This window comes from Macrotis lagotis, chromosome X (genome assembly GCF_037893015.1).
Source record: "Macrotis lagotis isolate mMagLag1 chromosome X, bilby.v1.9.chrom.fasta, whole genome shotgun sequence".
Lineage (NCBI taxonomy): Eukaryota > Metazoa > Chordata > Mammalia > Peramelemorphia > Peramelidae > Macrotis > Macrotis lagotis.
Window position 1 is genome coordinate 25,615,010 of NC_133666.1, and position 14,374 is coordinate 25,629,383.

Sequence of the window (14,374 nt, forward strand, 5' to 3'; positions counted from 1 at the left end):
CTGAAGGGAAGGACATTGCCCTGTTGTCGGGAGCTTTACTGAAGGAGCTTCTGAAGGCTATGGATGTCCTCGTGGTCTTCCCCTAAGTACCGCTTAAGGTCTGAGTGGTTAAATATGTGCAAGAAAGGAGAGGAGCTTGGTACGGTGGGGGCGAGAGAGTGGCGATCTCCGATGCCCTCAGGGAGGTGCCCGGGCAGGGTTTTCACCCACTCTATATGTCGTCTTGCTCTCCCATGCCGGTGGGCAGCCGGATGAGCTCACCCTCCCGTGGCGATCACCGGCAGTGGAAAGACTGCTGCCTTTGGAGTGAGCTCACCCGCCTTGCAAAGCCCTGCTCTAAGCCTCCATGGGAGACCTTGGCCAAGTCACCGAGCCTCAGGCTTCTGTGGGATGCGACTTAGAGCGGATGAAATCGAATCATCTGGCATCTGGGTCCTCGTCGTGGAGGAAACTGAGGCCAGGGGAAGTAAGTTAGTCTCGGTCTTTCCGGCACCCTAGCCTCGGAGCCGGCTTGGGGCGGGCAGGTCCGGGGCGCCTTCCCTTACGCCCCGCCCCCGCTCCATCTCGCGCGGCCACCGACCGCAACATCCAATGGGAAGCCTTTTCCCGGGGACCCCGGGCCGAGGGGCGCTCTCTCCGGACCGGGGCGGGGAGCGGGAGGAGGGCAGGCCGGAGCCTGGCACGAGCAAGCTGACAGCTGGGGAGGCGCCGAGCGGTGCCTCCCCCTCCCCCTCGCCTCCCTCCCGCCGGCCGCCTTTTGTGCGGCGCGCGCGCTCCCCCCCAGCGGCGCGCGCCCGGCCCGCTCGCCCCGCCCCGCCCCCGCCCGGGCCGACTCCCGCAGCCTCGGGCGCCCTCTCCTTTGTGTGGCGGCGGCCCCCGGGCCCGGCGCGCGGGGCCATGCCGCATCGCGCCGCCGCCCCCGCCCCCGCCCCCGCCCCCGCCGCCACCTCCCCGGCCGCCGCGGCCGGCGCCAGCCTGGCCTCCCTGGAGCTCGAGGCGGCGGCCATGGAGCACTACGTGCAGGTCCGCATCTTTAAGATCATCGTGATCGGCGACTCGAACGTGGGCAAGACGTGCCTGACCTTCCGCTTCTGCGGCGGCACCTTCCCCGACAAGACGGAGGCCACCATCGGCGTGGACTTCAAGGAGAAGACGGTGGACATCGAAGGCGAGAGGATCAAGGTGATGGGGGCGGGGAGGGCCCGGGGCCCGGCGCTGCGGGACCCCCCACCCCCACCCCGGCCCGGGGTCCCAGGCTTGCTGGGAATGCTTGACTCCACCCCTGAGCCCCGACCGCAAGCGGATGGCACCGGCCCCGGGGCCGGGGGCCGTGGGGTCGTGGAGATGAGGGGGGGGGGGCTGGCCGAGGGCCGGCTGCTGCCCCTGCCTAAGATCCACCATTGCCCACGCCTTAGAGACCAGCGTAGTCCGTCCGCCACGGGGGGGGGGGGGGAAACTGAGGCCCTGCGAGGGGAAGGACTCGGCCCCACATGACACAAGCCTAGGTGTCCCAGGCCGGATGGCCAGCCAAGTCCTCCCCTTGCTCCCACTGGCAGCGGCTCCACTTCCTGGTCTTCCAGTGCAGTCGCTGTCCAGCACCAGCGAAGGGTGTTTCCCGAGGAGAAAAACTCTTTGTACTCCCCCAATGCCTCTGGACTCCCAAGAGTCTCCAGCCCAGCAAAAAAGAGGTCCTGCTGTCCCTGTAGAGAAGGAGGCCGGTCCCCCCCCTCCAGAACCAGGGTCCCTAACAATATAGACAGCTGATTCTCTGACCTTTCCTCCAAAGGAGACCCCATTATGAGAGAGAGAACGGTGTAAAATACATTGTTCTTGAGAGGGAGAGAGGAGGGTCACAAATCCAGACAGCACGGCCCTTTCAAGGTACAAATCTGTACCCATATCTACGGCAGGGTATTTTGCAGTCTGGGGAATGGATCCTAAAGCGCCTTGTAAATGAGCAGCTTTTCTTGGCTGCCATGAAGCCACAAGCAAATTTGGCTAAGCAGTGCTCAGAGTGGGGGGCAGGTGGGAAAGGATGGGAGACAGCAGCAAAAGAGGCTGGTTGATCTTAGGCTGTAATTGAATTAAAGTTAACTAGGCTGAGAGATTCTGAAAGAGCCACAAGGACTCTTGGCCACTATTGAACTGTGCTTAGACAAAGCAGATAGGCATCCTTATGTGCTGGCATTGGAGACGTTCCTCAACCCTGAGGGCCCTAAACTTTTTCTAACATGTAACTTGCTTCTTAGTGTTGCATTATTAGTCATTCCTTTGGATTACAGTATTACATAGACTCCACTGAAATATCTGGAAGCAGAAGGAAAGCCCTCAAAAGAATTTTCAGTAGCTACCTGATACCTTACACCCTGAGCTCAGATCCAGGTTAGGGATATTCCAGGTTTTCTGGCTTGGTAGAGATTGAGCACTGAGTGGGCATGTTTTGGGGGCATTAGGGAGCCCTGACTGTGTCTGCTTGTGAGTGAAGTGAAAACAAGACGAGAATAGGGTCAGGAGAAAATCAGAGCAAACCCAGAATAATGAAATGAAAATCAAACAGTTCAAAGAATCCACAGAATTCACCTCATTCTATCCACGAACCAGGGATCTCTACAACATTTCTTCTGTTTTTTTTAATTACCCTTTTTTGAAAATCTTCACTAATGGGGGGCTCATCCTCTCAAGGCAACCATTTCTCCCTTTTAAAAAATCAATGTTTTATTGATGACTTACATTTTGACATTATAGTCATTTCTGGCCATACCACCCCACCCACTACCCAGCTGAGGCTTCACTCATAACAAAGAAAAACAGTTAAGTACAAATCTTTGACACACCACATCTGAAACAGATATAACATTCAGCTCCTGTAGGCCCCCACTTCTCAGATCATTCTAATGACAAAGCTTTTATTTTAGCAGGGACTTTTGTTACATTTGTTGTTCCTTGTGCTTATTGTCCTCCTACTTCTGAGTATGTTAACCTGCACCAGTTCATATCACTCTCATTCCTCATATTCATTATTTTTCCATACAGCAATTACATTCCTTTTCGTCACACCAATCCCTAACTAATGGCCACCTATTTTCCTTCCAATTCTTTGCTGCTACAAAAAGTGCTACTTTTCCCACTCCAGATGTATATATGGGACCTTTCTGTATTTGACTTCATTTCATTTTGCTTTGCTGCTTACTTGTGACCCTGAGCAAGTCATTTCCTTCTTTGAGACTCAAGTATCCTCTTTTTCACAACGATGGTGATTATTGTCTTTGTCCTCCTTTTGCAGCTTGTGAGGGAAATACTTTAACCCCTGAAAATACTAGATAAATGGAAATTGTTCTTCTAGTTCCAATTCCTATACCTGAAACTATGGTGATAATTCTCTAAGCCCTTCACTCAGGACAGGGAATAACATTCTTCCTTCCCGTAGTCAGTCTGGTGATTTTGGAGAATCTGGCACATGAACACAGAAAGGATTTCAGATCTCCCAGAGTGACTCAAAGCACAAACAGCTTCTTTTTCTCCAGGGTTCTGACATTTACAAAACTGGTTCCTGGACAATAGTCCTGTGAGAAACTCTGATCAATACAGTGACAAACTATGACCTCAGAGGCTCTCCATAGCAAAGGGGTGGGGGGGGGGGTCTGAAGCTGCTCAGTGAGGCATTCATTGCCAGTCAACGCCAGTATGGTAATCTGCTTTGTTTAATGGTTATTTCTTTCTTACAAGGGAAGAGGGTGAAAGTAGTGCTGGTATACTGCAGGGAGGGCAGTGAATCATTGGGAAGTGATAGTGGTGATTTAAAAAAAATCAACAAACACACACACATACACATGTGTGTGCTTGTGCTTTTTTGTGCATGCTATACATACATACATACATACATAGCCCTGGGAAAAAGTACAAAGATTATTTTCAGAAGAATAAACTGAGGCTCAAGGTCAAGACACAGTTTACCTGTGGTCACATCACTCTAGGGCCAGAACTAATAAGTGTCAGAGTAGGAATTTGAATGGACTCCAAGTCTAGCCCATGTCCTGTTTTCCAAGAAGCTCCAAACAGTGATTAGAATTGAGAAGACTTTCATACCAGGGCTGCTGATCATTGATTGTAAGACCCTGGCCCAGATCTCCTTTCAGGTTTCATTACCTTTGAACAGCAACAGCTGGCCAGTAGGGGGCACTGTCAGATAGGAGATTGGCATGAGAGCAGAGAGAGATGACTGGGAGAAGAGAGAGGCCCCCATCAGACTGGGAAGCAGACCAGTCCTAGGGCCCTAAGGATTTACTTTTCTGGGTTTTGTGCCATTTTTTCCAACCTTTTCATCAGAAGGTCTAGGACTAGGCCTAAAGCTAGCTCCAGCCTTACATCAAATGCAGAAAGGTGGTTCATCACAGTTTATATGTTCTAAAGAATTACAAGAATTTGGCCTGTGATGGTGAGCATGACACACCTGTACATCGATATATAAGGAGAAAAAGAGTCCCATACTCCCAGCACATCTCTGCCATAGACCTCAAAGGAGCTGGAAGAAAGGGGCCTCTTGGGGACCCACAGGTGGACCTCTGAAAGGCCAGCATACTTGAATGAAGGTGGCAGAAAACAGACCACCTAGAGTACTCTGAGGTTTGGAGAAGAGATTCCCTTTGCCATCCCTCCCCACAAACCTGTTCTCCTTTCTCCTTCCTTCAAAGTGGGGACCCAAATTATCAAGCTATGTGTTGACTGCCAAAGGCTCCCCCTTTTGTAAGAAAGACACTACTGTCTGCTTCTCAGGTCATGCTGACCTAGCGCCAGAAGGGAAACCAGAGGAGAAGACCCTGTTTAATCTAGCTGACTCCTCTGTATTAGAGAGTCCTAGGAATGCAGGGGACCAAGATCTGGGGTATTGTGGGAGAGATGAACAGTAGGTCAGAGAGCCATGGAATCAGAGAATAAATGTCCAGGGGAGTCACAGAAGAGGGGTTGAGATGGAGATGGCACAGGAGGGCTGGAGAGGGGCATTCTGGACCTCAGGAGAGCTCATGACCTAGTTGGACACAAATTCAGGATATTATGGAAGAGTTAGAAAGAAATCTAGGATATCATTGGCAAGCTAGGTAAGGGATCCGGGCCCAGTTCCCACTCTGACCCAGAACATGTTGGATGACCTCTCCTATGCTATCTTCTAGAAAAACGTGTATATAATCCTTTGAGGGGATCTGGGTAGAGGGATGAAAAATGACTTGATGATCGATAGTGTCTATGGGCTTTAAGGTTTACGAAGCACTTTTATCAACAACACCCCTGGGAGATATGGAATGGAAGTCCATTGCCCATTGTCCTCCTTTTATTGATGAGAAACCCGAAGCACATAAGTGAGGAAACTGTCCAGGGCCAGACAAGCTACTTTTCTTTTTTTTTTTTGTTTAATTTATGCTCTTTAAAAAAAATCAAACCATAAATGTCATCTCCCATTGACACACCACCTCCCATGTAACAGACAAGGATGAGCAAGCCAAACAAATTAAGAGTTGACTATGCTTGACTATGCCTCATTCTGTACCTGTGGTCCACCACGTCTCTGACAGAGGTTAGAGACTAGAGATGTACTTTACTCTTAGTTTGCTAAAGTCAGAATTGGGCACAGCATTGATCAGAGTTCCGAAGTCTTTGAGTGCTGGATTTTACCCAGTTGTTGTATGAATTGTGCTCATAATTCTGCCCCCCTCCTGATCCCCCTGCATTCTACTAGTCTTTCTCTTGGAGTGGGTGGAGCCCTAACCCTGACTTGACAGCCAGGTCATGGGTGGGAGGCCTGCAGAACCAAGAAGACCCCTCCCTCTTTCCAGAGTCTGGACCCAGCACCTGTGTACCCTTGGCAAGGTTTGAAAATGATGCATACGTTATCCTTTCCTCCTTTGAAAATGATGCTCCCTGAGTGTTACTGTTCCCTGGAGGCTTTGAGAAATACATGTGATTTACTGAAAAGAAATCTCAGTGGCTCACAGACAGCAGGATTTTCCAAGCTTACAAATAAGTGCATTTCCAGAAAACTATATGAAGAAATACCCTTTGTCTTTAAGTCTAGGTATCTAGGCTGGAGGTAGCTGCCTTGTCTGCCTCTGCCCCTTCTACCACCCCAGGATTTTCAGCCAGATGAAACATGGGTAAAATGACTCCTATGTTGGCCCTTACTAACTGTGTGATATTGAGCCAATCCCATCCCTCTCTGGACCTCAGTTTCCTCTTTTATAAAATTTGAGGGCCTGAAGTAGAGGGCCCTACTGTATTTCAATGTAATTGGTTTTCTTTGTAATCTTCTGTATTTTATTTTATGCGTTTAAAAGGATGATTGTGAGAAGAGGGCCAGGGGGGTTTCATCAGCCTCTGCCCAGGGAGTTAGAGGACTCCATGAAAGTGAAAAAGCTTTGGTCTGGTCATCTTGAATGTCTTTGGAACCTCTAGAAAACCTAACCTGTGAATCCCTGGGGAGTCTGGAAGGAGGAGGAAGAATCCTAAAAAGACCAGGGGGGTGGATAGTTACTAGACCACCAGGAACCCTATTGTTTTTCCTCACATCATCAAGTTGATGTCTTTTTTAGTACCTCCTGGCGGGCTCCTCTTTCCCTAGTCCCTACAGCTCTGCTCATCTGGTTGGGTCCTGGTCTCCCAAATATTGGGGACTTGTGGGGAAAATGGTCCTGTTGTTCATGCATAGGAGAGAATGCTTCTGGAAACTGGGAGCTGAGCTGAGAGAGCATCTGTTCCCCCACAATTGCCTGAGGTCCTTAGAATAGTCCAGGAGGGGATGTTAAGGAATTTCAACTCTCTGGGTGGCCAGAGTTGAAAAGTGAGTGAGTGTGAAGGCAGGCTAGGGCAGTGGACCTGGTTTCTGGATCAGCCCCAATTTGGCTTAGTTTTCTCATGTAAAATGAAGAGATTGCTTCTTGCAGCCCAGAATTCTACCTTTGATGTGAGTACCCATACAAATACTGAAGGGAGGCCATCACTTCCCTTCTTTGAATAAAATTATGAGATTTAGAGCTGAAGAAAGCTCCCCCTTTACAGATGAGGAAAGCAACACCCAGAATACTCAAATGGCATGCTCACATCACCCAGCCAATAAATCTGAAGTGCCCCAAATACCTTTGTTTCTAATAATAAGTCACTGTGGGTCAGCCATCCACATGGGTTTTGTAGCATTCAACCCATCAGGTTTGCCATTGAGAGATAGGGGCTGCTCTCAAAACTATTCAAAAACAACATCCTAAGTGTTTTAAGAAGGGGGGCAGCCTTACAGTTGGAGAGCCCATTTCCTCAGTCGGATCCTTGGAGGAATGCTGGCCAGATCTGCAAATTGAATTCCTTGGCCATTATGCTACTTCTTTGAAGGTCTGGGTGGTTTTTGAAGAGCTTGGTAGACATACCTTGCTTTATGGATTCCACATTCCTCCCTTTTATCCCTTCACTTATCCTTAAATCATAGAAAGGCTTCATTCTCTACAAAGTACAAGTAGTCCCCAGTTTGTCTATGTTCCAGAAAATTTTATTGCAAATAACTTGTTTGGAATTTGGAAAAAATTTTTTTAAAATGAAACATAGTTCAGACTAGATCGATTAGCAAGCCAGACCACAGTGGCCTAATTAGTGTGCAATGTAGCTAAAAAGGAGTACTCATTTTATTTAGGAAAGAAAGAAAGAGGAGGAGGAAGAGGAAGAAGTTGCCCTTCCTGTGCTCATGACCAGCCCTGGGCAAAATTTGGAACTAGGTGATGTTAACATTTTATAGCTCTCATTTTCTCCCTCTCTCTTTCTGTGGTCCTATTGAACCTCCTAGTGATCTCATGCGGCCCACTGGAGTACCCTCCCTCCTAGGCCTGCTTGGCTGTCCTGCTCCTCTCTTAGTCAAAAGTGAACTGGACTTGGGTTGGTTTAGGTTTAGGTTTGACCTTACCAACTAGGTGACTCTAGATAAGTCTCTTCTCTCAGAGCCTTTAGTTTCTTTTTAAAGGAGAAGTCAATATTGCATATACTCTTGGTCTGGGTCTTCTAGGGCTCCTAAAGAGGCTTCTAGAACTCACCCCCACCCTCAAGCAGTTTTAGGAGAAAAAAGGTCTTGATTTATACTTAGGTAAGTATGACTGATAGTCCTGTAATGCTCAAGAAATTATTTGTATTTTTAAAAGAGAAGACTTGTTAATTCCAGTGAATCTAATACATTTTACATTTCCTACAGCCTGGACAAAATGAAGAATGAAGAGAAACTATTACCAGCAGAAACAGCAACAGGAGAAGAAGGGAGATTTGGGGGCTAGTGATGGGCACTTTGATTCAACAAGCATCTCTTAAATGTCAGATTGTGAAGATACGAAAAAACCTAGACGTAGGGTTGGAAGAGATCTTAGAGGTCACCTAGTCCAAGTGTCTCAATTTATGTATGGGGAAACTGAGGACCAAAGAGGTTCCGTGCCTTGCCCCAGGTTGAACAGGTAGTGACATATCTAGGATTCAAACCCAGGACTTTTGACTTCAAATCTAGCACAGTTTGCACTGCTTCTCCCCTCTTATGCAATATCAGACCTCTAGTTAGTGTGTACGCATCTTAGGCCCTTGCTAGACTGTAAGGACAGATATTGGATCTTAACCTAAATTTGTATAGCTCTCAGTGTCCAGTACAGAGTTCTGTACACAGCTAATGCTTAATAAGTGTTTGTTGAAAAGCACTGGAAACAAAGGGGCATCTTAGCCTGGCCAGGGACTGATCCAAGCCCTCAGAATGCCAGGACATTATCTGAAGGCTCCTCCAGGGAGAGTCTTAGAAAGCAAGGCTGCCCTCTTGGTCTTTGCCAAGCAGGGAAGGGAAAAGGAATGGGCCAGCCTTCCAGTTGGCTCAGGGAAAGCTTCCCCATCCTGATTATAGGGAAGAGCCTGGGGTCCTGGAGCTGCCCTTCTCAAACTATCAGGCTCCAATCCTAGGTCTTCCCTCCTCTCTGGGGTGTGTGTGTGTGTATGTGCGTGTAAGTGTGTTACTTTGGAAGCAGCTGTGTGAAGGGCATGCTTGAGAGGGGGGGCAAGACCTGATGATACTCTTTCATATATCTGTCAATCACATGAGAGCACTGCATATGTAGCACACAGTAGGTACTCAATTAATGCTTATTTCCTCCCACTTTCAAATATAGAGAGAAATGTCATCTTTTCTACGCTTGGCTGCTTTCCTCCTGTTCAGGTGCCTTTGTCTATATGTCTGTCTGTAATGGGGAGAATGTTACAAGTTACTGGGGGTCAGGGCAGGGTCTAAGTTGGAATTCTAGACTTAAAAACAACAATAAAAATGACTTGAATATCTATTACACTTTGAACCTAGAAAGCAGTTTCCATGCCACAGTTCTGTGAGGAAGGTAGTAGAAATATTGTTATACTTCTTTTACAGATGAGGAAACTGAGGCACAGAGAGGTGATGTCACTTGGGATCTAATCTAATGGACATTATCCATTTTAGAGAGAAGGAAACTGAAGCTCAGAAGTGACATTGCATGGTATTTGGCCATGGCTAGTCAGTATAAGAACTGAGACTAGAACTCAGATCTTGTAAATCCCAAACTAGAGCTATCTCTGCTACTACCCCAAGAGGGATCCAACTATTTTGGAAGTAGCAAAGCAGGCTTCCAGAAAGGGGGAGTGCCTTTCCGGTACTGACATAATTAGAGGCTCATAATAAGGAAATCAAATACTTCTCCCACTCCCTTTCCACACCACCTCCTTTTCCACCCTTGCCAGGTATTTTTAGAGCCTTGGTGTTAATGCATCTGCTTTATATCTTCAGGCTTTTTAGAATTGAGCCTCCTAGAGTGTAAAAAGGAACAGGGCCACAGATTTCTACTTGAGAATTGTACCTGCTAACCAACCCAACTTGGGCTTCCCTTGGCCTTTCCTACTGCTGAGGTGGTGGGCGTGAGAAGAGGCTACAGTTTTTCCTCTACTGTCATAAGCAAATCAACTCCAGAGGCTGGATGACCTACCTCCCAGAGATCTTTGCACTGAACTCAGGCCATTAACCACATGTTTATTAAGCATCTGTTGGGTGCTAGGTGCTAGATGATCTCTAAGGGTCCTGGAATATTCAAGCAGAAGCCTTCCAGGATGGAGGAGGAAAGGTGTTTCTGCACCAGGAATGAGGTCATCCTTGGATCTAAGGACTGACTCAGAAGTGGAGAGGCCCCTCATCCAAACCCTTTCTTTTAAAGATGGGGAGACTCTGGTCCAGAGAAGAAAGATGACTTTCCTTAGGTTCTTAGTAAATAGCAAAGCCAGGATTCAAAGCCATGTCTTCTGATTCGAATCTTAAACTCTGTCCACTATACTCCATGGGAAGCTGGGAATTTAAAATAATTCTTTTGGAAAGGAAATGATCACTGCCAAATTTAGGTGTTTACGAAATACTGATTTTCATATAGCAGATTTGCTTTAAGGGGATCATATCTGTATGTTCCCAGCAACATATCATTTATGTGTGTAAATGTCAAAAAAAACCATTTCTTAAACATTTACGTAGTGTGGGTACACTTGGGAAGCCCACTCAATGGGTTAGTTTCTCTATCCTGAGTAGAGTCACTGGACTGTTTGTTAGTTTTTGGAATGGTTGCTCTCTTGTTTTCCCCTCCTTTGAGCCTATACCCTTTTCTGGCTTGTACTTGTCCAATATATTCAGAAGCAAGAGCGCTTTCAGACAAATGTGTTCTTTAACTTGTTCCCTTTTACATACAGATTTCTGAAAACTGGGAATTCTCCCTTTGGTCCCCAGGAGAAAGGTACCTCATTTTCAGAGACCATGGACAAGGAACAAAATTACAAGATGTCTTCATAGAGTCAAATCTAGATTAACCAGTGCCCTCAATGAAGCTGTCCCATAACTCTTAGGTTTTAGGAGAAAAAGGCAAAAGAAAAAAACAAGCTTAAGATAAGGAATAAAGAAGAGGAAAAATACTTCTGACTGGTATTTTAAGGTCTGCCCCCCACTCCCCCCACATCCATCCATCCAACTGTTATTTGCAAGTCATGGTATCACCTTTCTGATGTCATGACCCTCTTCTAGAATGAAGGACAAACAACAAACAACAATTTTTCTGTATGTATTTGCCCTAATAATAAGCTTTTAGGAAGCAAAAAATGTCAAAGCCAAAAAAGTACCTTAGAGATCAGTGAGTCCAATTCTCATTTAACAGAAGAAACTGAGGCTGAGACAGGGGGAAGGGACTTGATTTCTGCCCTCCTGGAGTTCACATGTACCTACATACTTTCAGCCACTTCCTACATCTTTTTATTTCCTTATTGACCTTAAGGTGATTCTAAAATAAAAATAGAGGGAAACCTGGATGAACTGATATTCTCAGGGAATTGAGAGGGAGGAAGTTCCAGGGTAATCTCATTTTCTAGTTAACCAACAGTAAATTAATAATCATTTTAAAAAATGAATATTATTGATGTCTTTTTCTTACAATACTTAAAATTACCCCCTCCCTATCTATAGAACTTTATCACATAATTTTTTTCAAAAGAAAAAAAAGATAAAAGGAGCAGCTAGATGTTGCAGTGGTTAGAGCATCATACCTAGACTCAGGAGGACCTGAGTTCAAATCCAGACTCAGATACTTAATACTTACTTAGCTGGGTGATCTTGGCCAAGTCACTTAACCCCATTGCCTTGCCAAAAAAAGAAAAAACCAAAATGAAAAGGTAAAGAATTCAGCAAAACCCATCCTTTTAAAAAAGCCTGACATTCTAAGCATTATCCTCTACAACACCTGTTTCTTCTCATATCTCTTCTTTGGGACCCAGCTTGTTTCTTCAAAGAGTATTTATTAAGTAATTACTGAGTGCTAGGTACTTTGTCAAATACTGGAGATACAAAGGAATGCAAAAATAATCCCTACCCCAAGGAACTTCCATTCCAATGGAGGAGACAATATAGAAACAGGTAGACAAGGTATATGTTAATATATGTGTGTGTGTGTGTGTGTGTGTGTATATATATATATATATATATATATATATATATATATATATATTAGATGGATGACACTCTGAGAGAGGAAGGCAATGGCAACTGGGGAGGGGGAGGCAGGAAGGGAGACCAACACAAGTTTCCTGGAGTAGATGGGATTTGAGCTGTGTCTTTCAAGAAAAGATTCAGAAAAAGCTCTCAGTCACTGATGAAAATCTTATTATTAATGTTGGAATCTACGAAGTAAGTAGAGGCAGGATAAGAAAGTAGAAGAAGCCTAGATTTGGAGTCAAGAGGCACTAGGTTTGAATCCTGGCACCTGCCACTTACTAGCGCTGTGACAGTGGGAAAGTCACCTAACCAACCTTTCTGGGGCGAGAATTGGAGGGGCAGAGATGAACCGTTTGAAAGGAAGAAATGGCAAGACATGGAGGAAATCCTCTTATCATATGAGCAATGTGCATTTAGATTTATTAAACTAGGGGAGAGAAACCAATAGAAACATCTAGAGGAATTAGGCTTTACTTAGCTGTTAAAAGAACATAAAACGCTTTCATGGAGCCTTTAAAAAGTGGGGAATTATTTTATTGATTTCATTTAATTCAGTAGAACTATTTTTAAGTGAATTTCATCAAGCTCCAAATTAAGCATTTATCCACATTTTGGCAAGCCATGTCTGTTGATTTGAAAATGGGCCACTTTCTGCAAGGTGACAGTAACCATCTTTTTCTCTGTTTGCAATGTCCACTGGTCAAATTCCCTCTTCTATCTATGTGTCTTCCCCCTTCTGAGTCGAGATCCCGGTTCTCCTATCTTGCAGGTGCAGGTCTGGGATACTGCAGGCCAAGAACGGTTCCGAAAGAGCATGGTGGAACACTACTACCGAAATGTACACGCTGTGATCTTTGTCTATGATGTCACCAAAATGACTTCCTTTATCAACCTAAAGATGTGGATCCAAGAATGCAATGGGCATGCTGTCTCTCCACTTGTCCCCAGGGTGCTTGTGGGCAACAAGTGTGACTTGAGGGGACAGATCCAGGTACCCTCCAGCCTGGCTTTGAAATTTGCCGATGCTCACAACATGCTCTTGTTTGAAACATCAGCCAAGGACCCCAAAGAGAGCCAAAATGTAGAGTCGATTTTCATGTCCTTGGCCTGCCGTTTGAAGGCTCAGAAATCACTGCTGTACCGGGATCTGGAGAAGCAGCCAGGGAAGGTGCAGAAACTGGAGTTCACACAGGACCCAAACAGCAAAAGTTCCTGTCCCTGTTGAAACCGAATGGTTTCAAATGAGCTATTGTTACAGTTTCTCCCCTTTTCCTGTGACTCCACCAAACTGATAACACAGCTTGTTTCTGTACAAGTTGATATTAAAATATGATTTGTATAGATTATCACTTGGATTCCTCTTTTATTTTCCTTTTGGTGGGCATCTCAGTATTCTAGATTTAGAGAGAAATTTACAGCATAATGCTTTGATTTTGACGAAGCATTTTTTTCACGAGGACTATGTGAGATAGAGAGTGATAAGAGCAAGGGGGAAGGGGGCAGCTAGGTGGCACAGTGGATAAAGCACTGGCCTTGGAGTCAGGAGTACCTGAGTTCAAATCCAACCTCAGACACTTAATAACTACCTGTGTGACCTTGGGCAAGTCACTTAGCCCTGTTACTTTAAATAATTTAAAAAAAAGAAAAAAAGCAAGGACAACTCAGAATTGTTTGCACTAGGATTGGACTATGGCAGTGATGGGATGAGAGGGAGCTTACTTGGGTTGGTCCCAGCAGATCCCAGAATGGCCTAATGTATCTATGCCACTGAATTTCATACCTCCATTCCAGAGAGATAAGGGGATGATATAAAAACTAGGGTACAGAAGGAGTCCAATCACTGCCTCCCCCAAGCCTTGCCCTAAGGTTACATCACTGAGGGTAGGGCCAGGTAGGGTGGAGCTGCTGGGGAAAGGGAAAGGAGGGAGAAAACCTTGGGAGGGTGCTGTCTATACCCTCTAAATTTCAGAGCCAAGGAGTAAGAGTCCTGCCTTAGTTATGATCTGATAAGAGGTCAAATTTTTATAACACTCTACAGACATGCTCTCATTTGTCCTCACAACCAATCTCCCTTTAGCTCTTTGACAACACAGACTGCCATTCTCCATGTCAGTCCCCCAAGATTTTGAACACAATAGATGTTTGATCAATATATGTTGAATGAATGAAGTAGATTGTGTTATTGTTCTCATTTTTCAGATAAGGAAAATGAAACTTTAAGAAGGGAAATGGGGGCAGCTAGGTGGCACAGTGGATAGAGCACTGGCCCTGGAGTCAGGAAGACCTGAGTTCAAATGTGATCTCTGACCTATCTGTGTGGCCTTGGGCAAGCCACTTAAC

General features: G+C 45.8%; 1 protein-coding gene across 1 annotated transcript; it reads left to right on the forward strand.

Annotated features, from left to right (window-relative positions):
• The first annotated feature begins 897 nt into the window (after positions 1-897).
• On the forward strand, positions 898-13,326 carry RAB33A (RAB33A, member RAS oncogene family). The gene is made up of 2 exons (XM_074204307.1): positions 898-1,182; positions 12,804-13,326. The coding sequence occupies exons 1-2, from the start codon at positions 898-900 to the stop codon at positions 13,257-13,259; spliced, it is 741 nt and encodes a 246-aa protein (XP_074060408.1). The 3' UTR covers positions 13,260-13,326.
• Positions 13,327-14,374: the final 1,048 nt, after the last annotated feature.